This window comes from Seriola aureovittata, chromosome 1 (genome assembly GCF_021018895.1).
Source record: "Seriola aureovittata isolate HTS-2021-v1 ecotype China chromosome 1, ASM2101889v1, whole genome shotgun sequence".
In the NCBI taxonomy this organism is placed as follows: Eukaryota; Metazoa; Chordata; class Actinopteri; order Carangiformes; family Carangidae; genus Seriola; species Seriola aureovittata.
Window position 1 is genome coordinate 11,185,591 of NC_079364.1, and position 21,103 is coordinate 11,206,693.

Consider the following 21,103-nt stretch of genomic DNA (forward strand, 5'->3'; position numbering starts at 1 on the left):
TTGACATGTCTTTATAAGTGCATCCTTTATGTGCATATTGCTGCTTGTGCAATAACGATGGCCATGTCCAGCATGTTACAAGAATGTTTATTACCTTGGATTTCTTTGTAGGTGAGTCGTAGAGTGTGACCTATAAATGTCAAGGAACTGCCCCCAATATTTTCTGTGAAATGCTCTGGTTCTTATGCAGGCTTCACTTAGTGTGTTCATAGATTTCCTCTAAGGAGGTCCTTATCACCATTATATTGCTTTTATTTTCAAGTCATAGTTTTTTACACTTGAAATAACAGGCTGCTTTTATCTCAAAAACATGAAACTAATTAAAGGCTCTTCAGTTGTGTAAGCTCTACTCAAAAAGCACATGAGCAGGATATTTTCCTAAAATTAGCTTTGGGCCTTTACAATTGAACTGGATCAAAGTGGTGATTGAGAGGAGCCAACACCGTTCTCTTTTTGGACTGATCATCACTATCACTCAAACAAGACACATGCGTCCAGCGGGCCTGACGAGATGTAAGATTTATTGTTATTTTCTTTATTGTTATAATCGTTAATCTATAAGACATCTATAAGAGACAAAGCCCATCACAAGACCAGAGACCAATTACATCATCAGATGTGTTTTATTTTTCCACCTAACAGTTTAAAACCCAAAGATGCTAAATCTACAATCTTATAACAGAGAAAGAGCAGCAAATCCTCACAAGCTGGAACAGCAGAATGTTTGGCTTTTTTTGCTTGATAAGTGACTTGAAAGATAAATAAACACCCGCTCTCGTATTCAATTTATTTTTGTTGATCCACTGATCGATGAATTGTTTCAGCACTGTTTGCCCCCAAACTCACAACCAGCTGGTAGTTTAACCAAAACCAACAAAAACAAATGCCATTTGGAGCCAGTTAATGCTGTGGCAGAAAAAATTATATAGAGTGCGGCACAACTAAAAAATCCGAAGCCAGAGATGAATGCAGACTGGCACACATCGTTCTAAAACGCTTCCAATTGATGTTGCTTTTCCATTATTCTATGATCTATTCTTTTGTGTTTGAACAAAGATATTTGGGATTGTTAAATCTGGGAAAGGAGCGACAGAAAAACTGGGAGTGAAATCGCAGCTCAACAAAGGAAAACACTTCGATATACATTAGAGCAAGACCGGCTTCAGTTACCTATAACAGTGCTGGTTTGCACATTACCCACAGGGATTATTATAGTGCTGTTTGAACAATCTATCCCCGTGTCTCCTATTTTATCGTCTTCTGCTCTCCTTATTGCTCCCTCTCTTTTTCTGTACTCTATTTTAGTCTAGTCCAAATCACAATCATTGCCTCCAAATAATGCCACTGTCTTGAGGCTGTTTGTTCTGTCTATCTTGTCATCTTCTTCCCTCATCATCACATTGCTTCCACTGTTGTCCTCCTTCCACTCTCCTTTCACTGCCTGCTGCCTCCTCCTTATTTTTAATCCTGTCTGCTGTTTTTTCTGTGTGACAGAGGAGCTCAGCAGACTCCTCTGCACACACAGTTAACTACAATGAGCAAGCAAGGGACAAACCTTCAATGACTGGTGTGTTGCCAGGTAATGATCTTTAATTACAGCCAGCCTAATGCACACGGGCAAACTAACAAGCTGTCTGCTAGCTTTTTACCTTTTAAAAGGCTCACTCGGTGACATGGGCGCGTCACACACATTTATGACACCAAGCTTTTCCTCTACATGTCTCCTTTCTAGATGTACAAGCACACATTTAATTTAGAGTTTTCCCACAGCGCAGGAAACACACAGTCTCACACTCACATAAACAAAAAGAGGAGGTTGTTTTGCATCTCTAGTCTGACCTCAGTGGCATTGTAAAACTGTCCATTAGAGGGGAGGGAGTTCTGAGGGTTGTTTTTTTCTGGTCTGCTTCTTGTACCCTTCAACACCTGCTCAGTCTGCCGTTGGTTCAGGCTTTTCTGTTGCACCTCTTTTCCCTCCTTTTCAATCAGTTGTTATGGCAAATGCAGTTGGTTGAGAGTTTAGTTAGTCATAGATAAATGTACTCATCAAGCCCTTTCATCTGTTCTCACATGAGTGGAACCACAGTAGAATTTCCCTTTATTTCTATGTGAGTCTGGTGAATGGGTGATTTATCAGACGAAGGCTCAGCTTCCATTGTATAATTGTTGTACGAGCCACATACAGTTAGAACATCATGTCCATTTTGATTCATACAGAAGAACATAGTGAATGTACTTTTACACCTCTAGCCGACTAATTGCCGGCTGACATACAGTAAAAACATGGTCTCCTCTTCCACTGTGCACTCTTAATATTCACCATCGTCTGGCAGGGTCTGAAAAGAGGCATCATTTCACACAGTTAGAAAAGCGATTAAGAGGTGAAATAATTAGTCAGTTTATCAGTTGATCTACAGAATATGAATTGGCAACTACTTTGGTAATCAATCAATTGATTGTAATTTTTCAAGCAAAAGAAGCCAAACCTTTTTTTCTCTGTCTTATAGTAAACTGACTGTCTTTGGGATTTTTTGACTGTTGGTTGGATAAAATAAGATACTGTAGACTGATTCTAGGATGTTATGCTGGGTATTTTCCAATGTATTTTGACAGATTTCAACAAGAAAATTGTCAAATTAATTTATAATGAATATAAGCAACCTTTATTGAAAAAGGAGACTGAAGACCAGACTCTTAAAATGATTGTGCTTTCAACCAATTGCTGACAGCTGAAAGCAAACTATGTAAATCATAGGTTTTCTCACCTTTTTACCAGGATGGGAACTTCCAGTTTCTCAAATATAAGGATTTGCTGCTTCACTTAGTTTTATATTATTGTAAGTTTAATAGAATTTTATTTTGGCCTGTGGTTGAACAAACTGATCAATTTGAAAGCATCTGCTATGCCTGTAAATTCTTATATCATTTCTCACCATTTTCTGATATGATGGTTTAATCAATAATTAAATTAATCATTGCCTTATCCCTAGTTTACACAAATTGAAATCTTGTTTCTCCATATACATTACCTGATCATTGTGCAGTAAAGTGATGTTCCACTTGTAGATGGAAAAAACAGGGCAAATAGTCATCATTAGACTGAACATGCAGCGAACTGCCAACCCGGCTCACTGTGCTGTGATTTATGGCGGGTGTAGAAGTGAGTGTTTGATCTTGCTAACTTCAACTTGTTGTGTCAGTCACTCTGCAGAGAGAAAAAGTCACTTCACTGCCTGTATTTTTGCGAGTCTGCATGACTACTCTCTTCTTAAAGTGATCAAATACAGCAAACTTCATAAGAGTGGAGAGAAGGGGGGGGGGTTGAGAGATGAGAGGAAAAGCTCATCTGCATCTGTATTTGAAGTGGCAAATGCAAATGGACCAAATGATCTGACAAGAGGAAAATGTGAATTCCTCTCTGCAGCTATTTGCAGGGAAAAAAAAAAAAAAAAGAAATGCTCTGTTTTCTCTATTGGACAGGGCCTTTTACATTCCTACAAAATGCCATCCTATCAGACATTTAATAAACCACCATAGTTCCATCTTGAAATTCCTGATACTCTCAAACCATTCAGAGCAGCGATTAGTCTGTTTTGTTAGAGATTTTACTTGTCTTCTGCTGCAACAGAAGCAGTGTCAGTAGCTGGTTAAAAGGCTGTGGGCTGCAAGACTTGCAGTTTAAAGACAACTTTTACAGCAAAGCTGAGAGCAAGAAGACACACAACAAGCTCAGTCTGCCAGCCCTTTTATCATTGTTTTTCAACTTTTTCTTCTTCATTCTGCCTCCCAGCAAAATAGCGGACAGCGACTGACTGAGGACTGTGATAGACTGGTAGTTTAGCAAAATCACATTGTGTTCATGTTTTACAGACGCTGGAAAATACCAGTCTCCGGGCTTTCTCATGTGTTGACTGTTTTGCTCCAATCTCTTAACAGCTCTTCATGTAGATGAGTTCATTGTCACCACAATGGTGACAGCCAGTGTAGGTGTAACACTCGAAAAGGAAAAGACAAGCAAGCACTGCTGCAGTCTAGACTTCACTTTGAGTCTCTGCTGAGGCTCCCTGCCTCAGCCTGCCTGCCTCCGAACTTCTCCAAACTTCAAGAGAGCAGAAGTGGGGAGGAGGGAGAGGGATAAGTAAAAGCTCATCTGCATCAGTCAAATATAAATGGAGCAAATGATCTAACATGAGGAAATGTGAACTCCTTCCTGCTGCTATTTGCAAATGTAGTAAAGGAATACCTCTCACACTGTAATATGGGGCAGGGAACCTTTTTCCAATGAAGTGCTATCACGTTGAGTTATGATGCTTCTATATCTATAACTACCCCAAATTCTATACAAATACTGTGCTGTACTGCAAAAATTGATCCCTTTCTTTCAGTGGTGGAAAAAAAAATGTCAGAATGCACCATGTGCTATACTGCCAGAAATGTTGACTGAAAAAAACACTGCATGCAAAACATGCAACAATACCTTTATATCTTTAAAAGTGACATCAACAACTTAACTCTTAAGAAAACAGCAAGCTACAAGAGCAATGAAGCACTGACGGAATAATTGCCTGCAGGAGCAGTCAACCTGAGGCAAGCTAACAACAAAGTTAGTGATCTAGTGCAACTTACGCTACTTGTCCCTAACTTCTCTTGGTCAAAGGCAATAACTGAAGCAATGTTTTATTCACAAGGACATGCACCCATTCAGTGTTAATGACAGAGATTTAGATGGATGGCGATGACCATGCAGTCATGGTGAATAAACACCCAGTTGCCAAAATTTAAGTGGAAACTTTTTTGGGGACTGTCCAAAACTGTGTCCTTTTGGTCACTGCTTATTGCTAAAAGGGAACTCCACTGATTTTATACAAGAAAGTGTGTTTACAGGTCTTGGGGGAGGCCTACTGCATATAAGGAAAATGTTGTATTAGTCTTTTGTGGCCCCAGAAGGCGCTGTGTGGCGTCTGATAAATTGCCTCAGATGTCACTTGATGAAATGACGAAAAATTGGAGTTTGGAGAACAGTCATCTCTGCTGGAGGTTGCATCAGCCACTATGAGCATATTGAACTGTCAATGGCGGAGTGGCATTGTGGGTAATGTTTTTAAAATACACTTTGGCCTTGGGAGTGGTACTTGTGGTGAATTTTGGTCTGTATTGGACACAACCTTGACAAATTTTACCTCATTTGAAAGCTCTATGCCTCCCTATTCTATCTGTGCAAAGCTTTTTCAGATCCCCATGTCAATGCAGCAGCTGTTGACACAGAATTGGTTAGAAAATTGTAGCTATGGCTACAAAATGTTTTCCACATGACAGATGCTACTTATAGGCCTGGTATTCCCTTTCTTATGCCATAGAGGCAAAAAATGATTTACATGCCTACCATGCGTGCGCCTTTGTAACTTTGGTTCAGTATCTCTTATACTCATTTTGACTTTTTATTTAAAAATTTAAGGAGGTACGTTTCAAAGGAGACCAGTGTTATGACTTTAATCAAAAGCGTTGGAGAACAGTAATCTCTTTATTTTGGGTACATTGTTTTCAGGTTTGTGTGTGTCAGGAGGGAGTCAAACAAGGTTATAGGAGTGGTAAGGAGGTTGATAGATTTTTTTTAGGGGGCTTTTCGCACTGGGTACTTGAAATGAAATAGAAAATCTGAATTCATTCATTGCCTGTGAAACATCTCCATTCATTACAATGAATAATCTTATAGTAACAATAATACAATAACAAGTTTAAGCTACATTGAGATGTACTGATTCTAAGTGTATGTATGATTTTTATATCAGAATGCGTATCACATATGTAACTCCGTATCAAATTGTCTGAAAGGGATAAATGCAGACCTCAACCGTCTCGGCACGTGTTCAATAAAAGACAACGGTTTCCGTCTTCAAATTCCTGATCGTAATCCAAAGCAGCTCTTTCAATTGATATTCCACTTGACTCGTTCTGCTATAAAACCAATGTCAGTTGCTGGTTAAAGGAGTGCAACCCGTGAGATGAGACGTGTTTTACATCTCTCAGACATGTTTTACAGCTTAGATGAAGGCATATGTTGAGAAGCTAGCGAGGCTTCAAAGGAAGGGGCAGCTAGGTGTCACAGCCAGGCAGAGTGAGAAGAAACTGAACTTGCCAGCACTTTGATCATGTTCACCACTAAAGGCCAGAGCCCTGTTAGGAAGAAAAGAAATGCACTTTTGGATAAGAGCTGTTATTGAAGTGTGGGTTTTTTTAAATCTCTTTTTGAAATGTATATATACACACACATATGTACTTTGTATTTCTCCAGTATGTGTTTTTCATACGAGGGTACACACACAGCGGAAAATAATGAAATGATAATTCATGCTAATACATATTAAAATAAATATAAATTCAAAGAGTCACATGTTTGAATTTAGTCAAAAGTTATGTCAGATAGAACTCGCCTGTGTCTCTTTCCTACTTTCCAAGATGACAGAAATGGCATCAGTTTAAAATTTCAACAGAAGTGTAAACAAGATATTAAAATGCAAATTGCTGATAACACAATTGATAATTTCCCCAACATCAGCTCTGAATCTGTGAGTGTGTTATTTGTAAAGGAAATGTGTCTTTGTGGGGCATCGCCCTGATGCAGCACAAAGGAGCAGGCATGGGGGGTAGACGACAGGCTTTTAGAGGAAGGAGAGAGGAACAGGACATGATAAGGGAGTGTGGAGCAAGAGGAATGACAGTGGGGGAATAATTGTCATCTTTTACAATTGAGACTCCAACAACAGGAAGAGAGAGCAGAAAGTGTTAGATAATTAGAGGAGACTTGGATTTTCAGCCGTGGTAACAGCAGCAAGGAAACACACTACTCATTTTGTCTTTTCTCTTTTCTCTTGTTTGCCTATCGAGTTTTAGTGTGAATGTTCTTCCGTGTGCTTGCGCGCCTGTGTCTGTGCACGTATGTGTGATCGCTGGCTTCCTTTGCTTAATTTTGCCGTCGGTTCCTTCTTGTCTCCTCTCTTTCCTCTTTTTATCCTTATTTATTTGTCAGAGGTTGTGTTCAGGGACGTTCCTTGTCATTCGTCAGCGCGGCCCATAAAACACACTGTCATGACTGACTGGCCACGCTCCAAACTCATTACCGATTGGCTGACAGAGCGGGTCGCTCTGTTCTGCTCTGCTGTGTTTGACTCCTGTTTGCCAGACATTTCAGGCTCAGGAAACTTTAAATGCGGTGGTGTCTTTCCTCGCGCCACTCCTCTCAGCCTGACGCTCAAGGTCACATGAATATGGATTTACCCTCTCCTTCCAGCGCACACATACTGATGATGAAGTCTAAGATCTACTCAGAGGGATTATAATTCAGAACGTAGGTCTGATCTGGGCCGTCGCTCTGTTCCACTCTCTGTCTGGGTGTGTGTTTTAAGTCGGAAACCAGAGGGGAGGGCGGGAGGCTGAGGAGAGGGGGAGGACGGTGGACGGGTGGGGTGTGGTGGAGTGGTGGGTAAGAGAAATAAGAAAGATGAAGAGGACTACTGTGCGAGCAGAGAGCTGAGATGAAAAGCGGAGGAAGGAGAATGGATGATGATGGTGGAATCAGGGGAGGTGGAGCTGGGTGGGAGGGTGTCATGTAAGAGAAAAGGGAAAGAGACTGGGAGATTGGAAAAGGGCGACGCACGATGTTATTGAGTTTCTGCTGCGGTTGATCAGCCATATCCATTTCATCATATTGAGCTGGCTGTATGCCATGTTTTGCTGCAGAAAATTTGTCCTCATCATTGTGTGTATACACAGTATACACTTCCACGGTGTGCGTTTGTGTGTGTATCCGTCCACACGCTCACTGTACACACCGTTAGTCTGGATTCCATACTAACGGTGTGTACAGTGAGCTCATGTGTATAAGCTGTATGTAGCTTTGCTTTGTTTTGCATGTGCATAACTTACTAAAGTGCTTCCTGTTACTTTCCAGTCATCCATTCTCGGTCATTTTATGTTTGCTGCAGTATGTTTGACTGACTGGCACATTTTCTGTTCATTCGCTTGCTTTTTTTTTTAACCCTTTCTCCAACTCTCTGTCTTGCTTATAATTTAATCTGCAATCTGACTAATCAGTCATGAACGCTTAATTTACTCTCTCTCATTCTCTCAGTTTTGTTCACTGCTTTGTTTGTTTTTCACTCACAGAAAACAACAAGGCGCCTTTGCAAAGGTCTCGCTCTCGGCAGAATATAAATGTGGGTTCGGCGGCAGTGAAAGCTTCCCCTGCCAAGGAGGCCCATAACGAGTCTGAGAGCCATCCATCTGCAGCCAGGGCGAAGGCTGCGGCGTGTTCGGACTCAGGCCGCAGGTACAGGAACGCCCCAGGTCACAGCTACGGGCTGGACAGAGAGAGGGTGGTGGAGAGAGAGGCGGTTAAAGTGACTGAGAAAGAGATGGAGGTTGAAGCAGAGCCTCCAGCTTTACAGCCGTCCTCCACTGGTGCTGCAGTCAACAGCTGCAGCACCAATGGAGAGTCAGATGTGGAGGCCCTCCTGGCCAGACTCAGGGCCTTATGAGGGTCATCATTTGTCTCTGAAACAACATGAATGTATACACATCTAAACATGTTCTGAATGTGACCAAAAAGATTTATATTAAGAGAAAGTTATAAAAGATTTGTCAGGCGTAAAACACCACAATCAAATAACTAACTAACTAAATAAGTATTAACGTTAACTAGGGAAACAGGGACTTTTTTAAAGCTTCATGATATAAATTTAAAAAGAAAATATGAATTCATTTGAAGACCATGTCTTAACAGTCAACAGTACTCAAAGAAAACCCTGGCATGTAGAGCAGAGAAAACTGGTCACACAGAATGTCCTTCATGCAATAGAGGCTGATTTACAAAAGTTCTGATTTAATAAAAATATTAAATGCTAAAAATAAAACAGATAATAAAACAAAACAACAGCCAACTAGATTCAGCAGAGTCTCAACCTGATCCTGCAAAGTCACTGCCAAAAATGTTTGGCTGTCATTTATATATTCCTAACAATGGAAAGAACTTTCTCTCAAAGTAAAACATGCAATGTTGCACTTTCTTTGTAATCTAGCAATATTAATATAAAAATAAAAATTATATCACATTTTCTTTCATCTTGGCATTTCCTATAATAGCTTCTAGCATTTATTTGAAAGCTTTACCCAATATTTAACTGACATTTACTTTAGTTTTTAATTCCACATTAGTTATGTGCATGTTATTAGTCATGTACAATAAAACAGACTTTAATCATATCTGTATGTATGGTATGTTTGGTATTTAATTATTTTCTATATTTTTCTTTTTTTTCCCCCCTTTGAATCTTTTTCATTCCTTGTGGGGTGATGGGGTGTCTTTTATATTCAAAACATTTATCTAATTGTTTGTATTTTCCATAAAAATATTATCTGCATGATATAAATATAAATACATATATATAAACAGAGGATCAACATGTACGAGTCACAGGATATAACGGTAATTAGAAGTCATTTGACAAGTTGATTTTGGTTGTATTAGACTGATTTGTCACTGTGTTATACTGCTTGAGTGAACCTTTATACACAGTGAGAACAAGTCTGCAGAGAGGAGTGTTATTGTCCAAAATGTAGCACAAAGGAAACAAGTTCATCCAGCCACAGGTTACTACAGAACTGATTCAGTTTTTTGGTCTTCTACATTCCTACTGAAATGACTCCTATCTTAAGCGTATTTGTTGTATCTTTATTCATATCACTCACTTTTACCGACACGTTTACAATAAAATAAAGCAAAAAGCCTTTGTTGTCTTTTCATACATAACATAACATGTGACTCAAATGAATGCATGTCAATGTCTGTGTTGCTGTTAGTGTTTTGTTTTTGTTCTGTTGTTGCTGAAAGTCGTTATACTTACAACATTTATCACTTTAGTGAGCCGAAACAGATCACATCCTTGCTACGGCTATCCTATAATAATTGTCAGTGATCATATACAGAGGTCCACAAAATCATCTAAACACCTTACAACCTTTGAAATATCGTTGTTACAATCACAAGTATATAAACCTGAACTGAAGGTCCAGTATTTAGCAGCACTGGCCAGTTGTAAAAGAGCTAAAAAAAAAAAACACTTTGATCAACACGTTGGAGACAACATGACGAAATCAACACAGCTCCAAAGTGCTCAGGTCATCTGTGCCCAAATTCTCCCAAGTGATGATTCAGTCCTTTGTTTTAAGTCCTCAAGTGTTCACAGTATTTTCTTTATCCACTGTACTGTCTCTTTCCACATCAGCTTGGCTCCGAGGATCAGCGTGATCGAAATTTGATGTCCTTCCACTGCTGTTCTGGGCTATATTCATACCTTTAGTAGGAGAATGTGCTGCTGAGAGAATGCTGTAGGTGTAATATCAGTGGTCTCCATCAGCAACTTGCTGGAAGCTATTTTAATTCACTGCCTGTGAATGACCTTTGTATGTTTCTCTTCTGATCTTTTATTTTTATTTACTTATTTTTAAACTAATAATTGGACTTCTAAACATGTAGTGCCTTGTTTGCACCGCATACAGTATAAAGAGGCTGTAGTGTGCAGTGGTTTTTCTTTTGTTGTTACTCAGTACATAATTTGCTACATGATGAGCAGTTGTCTTATGATTCATGAATAGACTCATAAAACGCTACATAACCATGTGTACACATAATAAAAATCCAGATTTATCTTAGTTTCAGTCTATTTGCATTGTTAAATTTTCTAAATAAAATTCACACCTGATTCGAAGCTTTTGAGGAGCATGTGCGAACTTTAATCACTCACTTTTACAAATTAAACACGCCGTTAAAAGTCACTGTGCTGAACATATGCCTCTTTTAAAGCATAAATCCGTCACATAAATATACAGTCGATAAAGCCCCAAAAAGTCCCATATAATCCGGACATTGACAGATTCAAAAGAGAGATCTGCCAACCAGTTAACCTGCTGTCTGACAAGGTCTGCTTGCTGTAGCCTGGCAGCTAGTGAATATCTTCAGCACTGGGAGAGACACGACTATGCCCATTTGGAGCAGAGATGAGCACATCCCCAGAGATGCACTCAGCAGTTTGGGTGAGCAAAGTAGCTGTTAACCAAGCTCCTCCAGTGGCCTTGATTTAGCTTTAGCTGGCTGCAGCACATGTTTTACTGAGCAGTTTCAAATCAAACTGCTATCCTTCAAGGTCTTTCATGGTTTTCTGCAAGGGTGTTGCAGCAGACACCTTCTTCAGTACATCAGCTTTTTGTAAAAAAAAAAAAAAAAACAAAAAAACCCCAAAAACTTTGCTTTAGAAAAGTGCTTTTTTTTCTCACTCTTTCCAATGCCACAGAGAATTACCTCCATATCTGTGTCGCTGGAGTTCGTGAATGTTATTTTGATCTAGGGCATTGTGTATTGGGGTTTTCTACTTTGCCTAATGTGGCTTTTCTGAGGATGTGCCGTGATGTTAATACAGGATAATCAATGTCTGTAAACATGCTTCTGATTTACAAGCAATTCAGGTACAAAAACATAGGTAACACCAAATGCTTTATGAATTCAGCCTCTAGTTTGTCTTACATCTTTACAGAAATGTACTCTGCATGCTGTAATTTACAAAAAAAAAACTTGCAACATAAAGGATTTCGTGTGTGTCTGTGTGTGTCTCTCTCTCTCTCTCTCTCTCTCTCTTTCTCTTTCTCTTTCAGGTAAGAGCACTCTGTCTAATTGCGATTAGCCAGAATACATTTAGTCCACATCAGGAGGAAGAACCTGGAGCTGCCTACATATTGACAGTACATTCTCTTTAATTGCCTGCGTGCTTGCAAGATCTAAAATATGATTACATTTCGTTACAGCATCTGTGTGCGCCTGGTCCTTTGAAAGGAGAGCAGGAAAATGACCAGCTAAACTCATCGACACTACAAATTGAGAGGAGAAGGAGAGCATAAGGATGGTAGGATCTTGTTATGCCGAGGGAGCCCTCATTACTCACAGGCCTGTGTTCCAGCCATGAGGTTTATCTATGGGCCTAATAAAGTGGAGCAAAACATATTGTGGAGCAGATTGCAATCTGGGCTTCTTTGATTGGAGATGAAGTTAAAAATGTGTCAGAGGATTTGTTTGGGGGGAGGGGGGGGTACAAAGCAGATCAACAGATTTGTCACTATTTCTTTTCCCCAAGAGTCAAAGAGTGAGCAATGCTGTATTTATAACAGCCTGTACATATCATACTGTGGAATTTTATGGTGCAAAAATCACTTTGTATTGTCAGGTTGCTTGGCACAATCATTTTCTAATCTACTGCTGGTGGTGTCAGTTACAGTTGTAAAGAAAGTTTAGGAAGACTGTAGCCATCCATCCCTCGCTCCTACTGCCAAATCCGTTTTGGTGGAGATGTAATTGTGCCTGGATTATGATCATTTCATCAAGTTTTTTTTTACAATCTAGAAAGTTAGATGTTTTTTTTTTTACACAGTGTTGGCACAGGCTATGTATCAGACCTCTATCAGTGTCTATACTGGAAATGCTCAGCAACAGTACTACCCTGTGATTACCTGCATTTTAGCTCTGCCGGCTGCCCAATACACAATCACTGCAGTTAGGCAGGTAAGATGGAAGTAAATTGACTTGAAGCCTGAAAAGACACTTCAGGTTGCGGTTGAGTAAGTGAAATTTGAGCTGCTGCACGGACTGTGTAGACTGCTTTACTAACTAAAGTTAAAATGCGTCTGCTTTATCAAACACAAGTGAGACAGATAACTGAAAAATGTCACTAAAACTTTGTAGATATTATGTGTCACTGAAGTCACAGGGGGGTAGAAAAAACACAAGAGTCTAGTGTTCACATCCTGCATCTTGTTGTATGTGGCTTATTTGGCTGATGCCACACAAAGCTCATGCTTTTGTTAAAAATTGAAAAGGTCAACGCTTCCTGTCTCATGCAATGAGACAAACAAATTCATTAGCAGTAACCATTTTGCAGACACGGTTCATAATGGACATTTTGCTTTGGCAGTGAAAAGTTTGCAAATACACGCAATATAAATGTTTCATTGTTATGTTGTAAGAATAGTAGGGAGCCTGTTTTACAAAAGTGATTTACAAGCATTTCACCAACGAGACTGTCCCCCTGTGAAAAATGAGCAGACAGGTCGTTTGTGCAGCAACTTATTATGAGCCATAATTAGGTTTTGTTGTTAGGTGACATCTAGTCGTCATAGTAATTATGACAGGAGCAAAGGGAAAAGTGCGGTGACGTAGTATAAAGAGCGACAAAGTCCGTGTTATGAGGAGGTTGGGGTGGATTGATCGGTCAAAAAAATATAACACAGGAGATCAGTGTTCGATTCCCATGTGAAACCAGCAGTTTATATTGTTTCTATTATCCATGACTGTTCGTTGTTATTACTCAAAGATCGTCTGATGTTGAGGAAGAAGGCTACTTATTTTAACCTAAATCATGATCTTTTTCTAAACCTAACCAAGAAGTTTTAATGGCTAAACCTAACCAAGCCATTACAGTTATTACAGTAACCATGGCAACATTCAGTACGCTGCTCTCTGTACAGTTGCGAGATTAGTATGGTAACCGAGGTCCGGTACGCATGCTGCTGTAGGGGCACTATTTCAGAGGGCTGGAAAAACGACCTATATGGTTGTTTAGGTTGGAGGACTTGTTGTTCCTGCCGCAGGTAGGGGCGCTATGTTCGGAAACACTCCTCTGGGTCGTATTTGAGGTTAGGAACAAACGACTGACATGCTTGTATGGATTGGAGGACTTGTTGCAACTTTATTATTTATTTATTAGTGAAATATTTAATAATGAGAATAAAAATCTCAGGTTGCATGTTGCAAATTTTGTGAAATGGATCTCTATAGGGAGCATCACGTTTCCTGTAAAACATATTTACCAATGCAAATTAATCGCACATTAACTTAATATTCAGGGCACAGGCTAAACCATTAAAAGTCCCATTTTCTTGAAAGACATGAAACATCTTTTATGATCCTGACAGAGTCTCCTCATTATATGTTTAGGTTCTAAAAGTAAAATTGATCATTAATGCGGAAATCCTTGAGCTATTCTCAATTGTTTTACTTTCAACTAATCATAAATTAAAAGTCCTGGGAGAGTCTTTTGGATGTACTTTCTCTTTTATATTTTTCTGATGATTTTTTTTTTTTTTTGCTTTGTTTTGTTTTGTTTTTGTTTTGTTTTGTTTTGTTTGTAGCTGTGAAGCTGCACCAAAGAGCATCACTATGTGGCACAACCTGACTAGTCAGTGCACAGTCTAAGCCGAGTCACCTTGTTGTTGGGCTCAGATCCAAGAGGAGACAGTTGAGGTGGTAAACCAACACCCTGATAGTGTCACCCAGGGACGTGTCGAGCTCTCACTGTTTATAGATCAAGCCAGACTGATCTCAGATGAAATGTTCATGTCTGTGCAAAATGCTTATGCTCTGTGGCTGAATGCTCACTTAAATCAACAACGGATTCCTCTCACCATCTTTTATTATTCCTCCTTCATTCCTGACTATCAGTTTCTCTTGCGGCGCTGTGTTGCCCTCTCTCTTCTTTACCGGGGCTACCTCCATCTGTCACTGCAGGTGTGTTTTTGTGTGTCTTCTCTGTGTTTCTTTGATCACTGTTTCATTACACTAGTGTAAATTTTTGCCCTCTCTCAGTTCTTTGTCTTTGTTGTTCTGTCTCGCTGAGATGTTTGTTGATGTTTTTGTTGTTAAAAGAAATGAAAGATGGAAAACTCATCCCTCACCACTTTTCAAACAAATAGAACATATTTGGCAATCATGCAAAATATCACAACAGATATTGAATATATCTTGCTATCTGTCCCAGTGCGCTGATTTATTCCCTTTTCAAATAGCTGAATGGTATCCTGTGGTCTGAACTTTCTGCATGTTCATTCATCTGTAGTCACAACAAATTTGTACTGTTCGGTTCGCTGCTGTTTTTGTCAGCAGCAGCAGCTGATCTTTATTGGTTGTTTTCTTGGTAGTTTAATAAGTTTGACTTGCAGAAGTGGAGACAAACTCCAGCTCAGCATGTGCTCAAAAACAAGATTATAAATAGGAGAGGAATTAAACAACAAGAGTCACTAATACTGTTGATGAAAAAGACAAATCCCAGTTATGAGATTGCACATTTTTCCATTGTATTAGTCCGATCAATTAGAATCATGATGACATACTTACATGTTACTTTAATAAGACAAGGAACATTTAAAAATAACAGAAAGGTGAGAAATGCTAGTATATTTGAAAATTCAAAACTGCGGTAAAACAACAATTCTGCAGCTGAAACTGCTTCACCTTTATTTCAGTGTTCAAATGCGCTATAAAGAACAAAAAAGAAAAAAGGAACACTGTCTGTGTTGAGTGATAGCTGTATAAAACAAACACACAATAATTACAGCTGACTTTCCTTGGTCAAATTTAAATTTTGTTATTTCATTTGAAGAATGTGTGTGTGTGACAGTCTAAGACAAGAATTGGGGTGTGTTTTTAGGTTTGTCTAATGTTGCTGCAGTACATCATAGATTCCCTCAGGGCTATGGCACTGAGCAGAGTGACAACTGTAAACACACTCAATACAGTTGTGCTTTGTTGGCGGCAACAGAAGTGCGCACATCTGGCTTTGATCACCATGGTGATGGTGATGCAGAGAGTGACAGGGCAAGCAGAGCGATGGAGACAGATTCTCGGGGGAATCATTATCTTGTTTAGTGAGCCTAATGAGAGAAAAGGTGTTGTACCTCAGCTAACTGCTGTCCTTGTTTAAAACACAGGCACACACAACCTAATGTGCACAAGCTTATGCAAGATGTAAGTAAAAACTGTGTATCTCAGATGCAAATAAACCCCACATCCTATAATCCTTCCCAACACAGACACACATAATTACTGTGCTATTGCAGCCCTCAACAAATGAACACACTGTAAACACTAAACAAAACTTGAGAAATGTCGGGAGGGGCTGTCAAAACATGCTCCTATATGTGGTATGCTATTAAATATCAGGGATTTGTTCATTTAAAAATGTATCAAAATAATCAATAGAATAATTGCTTAAAATTAGTCTGCAAAGAGATCAGCAAACTAAAAGAATAGTGTTTGATTAGAAGACCAACCCAACCCACTTGAGTCAAGTACTGGATCTACCTCCCCTGAGTTTTATCCAAAAGATTGTTCTTATCCATTGGAAAACTGGTAAAATCACAATTATGTGACTCATTAACAAAACTCAGGACATTTTGGAAAGGATAAATTGCAGTTTCTCAAACATTTGTACAGTACAGAACACACAATAATGGCAAAGAAATGTAACGGAAAGACACTAAAGCCCCTTTTCCACTGGACATGGAAAGGGGTATAGTCGGCATTCATTCCCAGGTCAAATGACTCTACAGTAGAAGCAGGTATTAATTGGCTCTGGCTTTGATTGGTGGTGATGTACACATAACATCCAAGTGAACACACTAGTTTTCACCCCCTTTCTATGCTGTTAGATCTGCCCAGCACAGTGCTGTTAAACCAGGAACACTGCAGCTACACTGCACTTGGGAATGAAAGAGTGAGCGCAGCCTCAGAATAAATTTTAAAAACACTCACCAACCAAAGCGCTTTCCAGTCTACACTGCGGCTAATAGCTAACTCTGTCCTCCCCTGTGTGCGTGCTCTGTAAGACAGACAAACTAGAAGATGTGAGACTTAACATTCGTCTGCACTTCTAATCCCTGACCATATTTCAGAGAGGGACATTCAGGCTAGAAGGGAACATGGCCTGTTCTTATATTTTGCTGCTAGTTCCTGTGTCAGCTTGGCACTGATCCTGGTATGCCACAACAGTGAAGCTACACTTGTTACATGTATGCCAGAGAGCAGTGATGGCTTCAGGGAGGGAAGTCAGCTTTGTTGTCTCAAACACATTCTTCAGCGGTGTGCAGGTATCTGGCATCATGAAGCAACCTGACCATCACATATGACTCTGATATCTCAGTATCATTCATCCGTCACTGGAAATCATTGAATCTTCTCTTCGTAAGTATTTTATGCTGTCTTGAAACAGGCAGCCAAGAACTTATAAGAATAAGTATGAATTTAACTAAATTATAATTTAAATAAGGCCATTATCTGATCCAAGCAAAATTAGCATTCATTGTCTCGTTGTTTCAGTACTGTGTTGTCTGTACTTGGAACACAGACACAATTGCCTATAACTTAAAGGTCCCATATTGTATAAAGTGAGATTTCCATATCTTTATGATTATAAAGCAGATCTAGGTGCTATATTAATACGTGAGCCTATCAAAGCGTTGAGTCCATAGAGAAAGCCATCAGGACTCCTGTTACTTTGTGATCATAACAAAGCAGTCACCGCCCTCAGCCATGCCCCAAGCTCAGCCCAACCGGACCCAGCATCCAACCTACAGGATTTGGTTTCTTTGCGTTCTGAAATCTGCTATATTTTTATTCGATCACTCAGAAAACAATCAACCAATCAGAAGACACTGACCTTTTGCTGCTAGCGCTCCGGAGAGAAGCCTGAGAGGAGATGTAAAACTAGATGAGATGGTTTTTGGTCCTTAAAACCACAAATATATCTTCTTATGGATCAACAAAATTTGATAAATATTTGTCATTAAAAATATACACACCCCCTTTTTTTATCTCCCTCAGAGCCCAGTCAATCCCTAAAGCAGTTGCTGTGTTTTCTCTGTATATATATATATATATATATATATATTTTAAACTGCTAAATCTTTTCGTGCTTAAAGATGTCCTTGTTTCTTGACATCCTTGTCTTTCTTGTGCAGAATACCTTTTTCTTTTCTTTTTTTAACTGCAGCCTTGAAATTGCATTTCAACATCTCAGTCAGGGCCTCACGTTCAAGTCCATCAATCATGCATAATACTTATTTTTCCAATGAGCAAAGTCATTTTATAATAATAAATTACCTGTTGCTGAGGATTCATTTCCTGCTCACACAAACACGCACACGCACACGCACACACACACACACACACACACACACACACACACACACACACATTTGGGTTAACATATCTCCACAGCTTAACAAAACAAGCCGTTCTCTGTGTGTGTGGGTACAACAGGGGGTCAGACACCATGTGCTGACTGCTGCCAGAGCGAGTGCTGTGGTAAACTGCCAACAACTGTGGACTGGTAAACAACTATTCAGCCCCAGTTTATCCCCCCCCCCCCCAACTCACTGCAGCAGGCTCCCAAATAAGATAAGACAACTGAGTATCTTCAAATTAGAGTGCTGGCATTAACTTCTGTGCCTACTCACACACCTGCCTCGTGTGTCGAGTCGTGGACAGCAGGAGCAGTAACTGTTGCCTGGTGAAGCTCAGGAAGACAGGGAAATGGTGTGGGGAGTTTGGCTTATTGAACTTTGTCACAGAATTGATGAGCATGCAGCTAGGCAAGCCACAGGCTGTACAAATCACCTGGAGCACGCTCATGCAGGAAGTTGGCAAAGAAATGGAAAGACTGCTTTTCTGGAGCAGCTTCCCCAGGCTAAACAGCCACTACAGACACCTCCATGACTACAAACCCTGTCCACCCAATCACATACATTCATTTTCCAGGTCACAGCATTTACAGTGATTTACCAAAAAAACAAACAAACAAACAAAAAAAAAAAAACATCACACTCGTCACTTACAGGCCCCAGAGTTCAGTCCTTTCCCCAATGGCATTTTTCAACCTCCCAATTCAAGGCTCAGTTTATAAAACGTTCAAGCACAGTTCAATACAACACGTTTTTGTTCATGTTCAATTCCACTCAATTCACTTAATGTTGCTGCACAACACAACAGATATAAACCCCTTCTGACACAGTTTGAACTATTGTACACAACACACTGGAAAACTATTTGAGAAATGCTACTTAAAAAGAACCCTGCTGCTTGACTTTTCTACGCCTAACAGCCGTAGTTGTTATTATGTTGAACGTCATTATCTAAAAATAGACATTTCATCAATAGGGTGACCCTTACAATATACACATGTAATAATTCTACTGTGCCCCAGTGAATCAGAGGCAGATAGTATGATCTTTACGTGCTGTGTGCAGCAGAGCATGTATGATTTTGTTTCTTTTTTTTTTTCCCAGTGATATGTATTGATGCCATAATCTTCCTCTGGTAAAGTGGAGTAGCCAGAGTTGTGTCTCCGCTGCCCACAGACCTTTAAGAACAGAACACATTACGTTTTTTTGTTGTTTTTTTTTTTATATTAACACCAACTCCCCCAACCCTCTCCCACTGAGCTTATCATTTTAGAGAATATTTCAGTTACCTGTTGCAGTCTTCATGTCAATAAAAAGCTCTGTTTTATGCCGAAGGAGGCCACCCTCTCTATGTGAGCCTGTGATCAATAAAGCTCATAAGTCTTTTCCTCCAACTGAGCAGGCTTCTGCTCCCTTCCCACTGAGAATCACCGAGCATTGGACAGACCAGACACAGTTCTAAAAAGGTTCCTCCCCTTGCATACAAATCCTGTGTCTGCCCTACCTACTCTGCTCCACCAGGCTCTGCCACATGCACGTTCCTCCCTCGAGACTAGAGACAACCAGACAAGTAGATAACGTTTTAGTGAGTCCCGGCCAAGAGAAAGATTAATATGGAGAGCTGCATATTGTTTGTGTGTCTGTGAGCTTACATGCTTATGAATGTGTTGGTGTGTTTTGCGGCTATATTTAATGCATGCGCTCACATGCAACCATGCAGTGTTCATTGGACATGTTCAGCAAATTGCATTAGTTTAGAGGGAGTCACTGTCGTATTTGCCTAATGAAGGAATTAAGATTAAAATGAAGTTTAGGGCCAAAAGCTACAACATGCTAGAGAAATAAACAGCTTGTCTCATCTAATTTGCAAATCTTTTAAAGTGTTTTGAAATCCCTTTGATTTAGGACCTCCCTGCTCTGCAATGTAAATCAGCTGGTGAATAAATGACTTCATGGCTTCATCAATATGTATGCATGTGTCACACTTGCCTGCAGTCTGATGTCAACAAGATTTGGGACAAACTGGACTCATTTTGGATAGATGGACTGAGGCAGGCTAAAGATGAGGGTGTTGTTGCAGCAACACATGCTGAAATTCCCACAACATTATAACTAGGGATCGCATGCCACACACACACACACACACACACACAGAGCCCCATTCAGGAGTGAAAAGCACATTGGTTCTGGACTCAGGCCCAGGCATGGGAATATATCCCAACCAACGTTACACATGGCTACACCACTAATAGGAGCAGGAAGGTTGTGGTGTAAATGAGGAGTTGAAATAGATGACAAAAAGGAGGGAGGGAAGGTACTGACATTCGGGTGGGCAGGAAGCCCACTGATCCTCCCTGAGGTCCGACAGTCAGGTCAGACAAAGCAACACGTGGACAGCCTGCAGATGCCGAAAGCAGCATCACTGCATAAAAGTCAAAGCCCCGTTTGATTCGAAGCCACTGATAGAGAGGCTTAATTGCTCTTGCGTTATGAGTCAAGCTATAGAGTATTCATGTGCAATTAGTGGGTGATTCGATAAACTTGTTTGTGTGCGTACTAGGCTCACATTGTAGACATGCATGTGAGCAGACCAGCTCCAGAGACTGAACTTTGATGTGTTTCCTTGATTGTATCCTCTGGCAGATAACACTGCTGTGTGATTTGGGGCGCAGGGGTTAGCGAGTCTGAGTCAGCTCTAGCCTTGCTCTGGGAACAGCTAGTCTCCCACTCGTTTGAAATCACAGCAAAATACAGCCCATCTCAAGAATCAAACTACCACAGGCGTCTTCTAGCACAGTCATGGCTGAGGTCTTATCTGCAACACTGCGTAGCAGAGGTTGTCTGGAGCGTTTCATTTCACCGAAGACCCTGTCAATGTGATCAACTTTCACTTCAAAAGTTATATTAAAATCTTCAAAAAGAAACCCAGTTGTCCAAAAAAGAATGTCTTTGATAATATGTTTCCTGGGTGTATTAAGTCATTAAAGATGCCTCAGTCTGTTATATATGTGCAGAACAATCAAAAGTATTGAAGGCTGATGGGAAGCTA

The 21,103-nt window shown here is 40.0% G+C and overlaps 1 protein-coding gene and 1 long non-coding RNA gene across 3 annotated transcripts in view; one reads left to right on the forward strand and one right to left on the reverse strand.

Moving 5' to 3' along the window:
* Positions 1-9,783, forward strand: part of LOC130171604 (protein diaphanous homolog 3-like) — a 161,429-nt gene extending 151,646 nt beyond the window's left edge. For both annotated transcript variants that reach the window (XM_056379666.1, XM_056379672.1), the window contains one exon: positions 8,164-9,783. In XM_056379666.1, the coding sequence (XP_056235641.1) occupies positions 8,164-8,534 (371 nt within the window). In that variant the 3' untranslated portion in view covers positions 8,535-9,783. The remainder of the gene's footprint in view (positions 1-8,163) is intronic.
* The window catches only part of LOC130171618 (uncharacterized), a 31,893-nt gene extending 12,365 nt beyond the window's left edge, over positions 1-19,528 (reverse strand). The window contains exons 1-2 of the long non-coding RNA XR_008828174.1: positions 19,344-19,528; positions 8,162-8,357 (exon numbers count right to left, since the gene is read on the reverse strand). This is a non-coding gene — a long non-coding RNA (uncharacterized LOC130171618). The remainder of the gene's footprint in view (positions 1-8,161; positions 8,358-19,343) is intronic.
* Between the last annotated feature and the right edge of the window lie 1,575 nt (positions 19,529-21,103).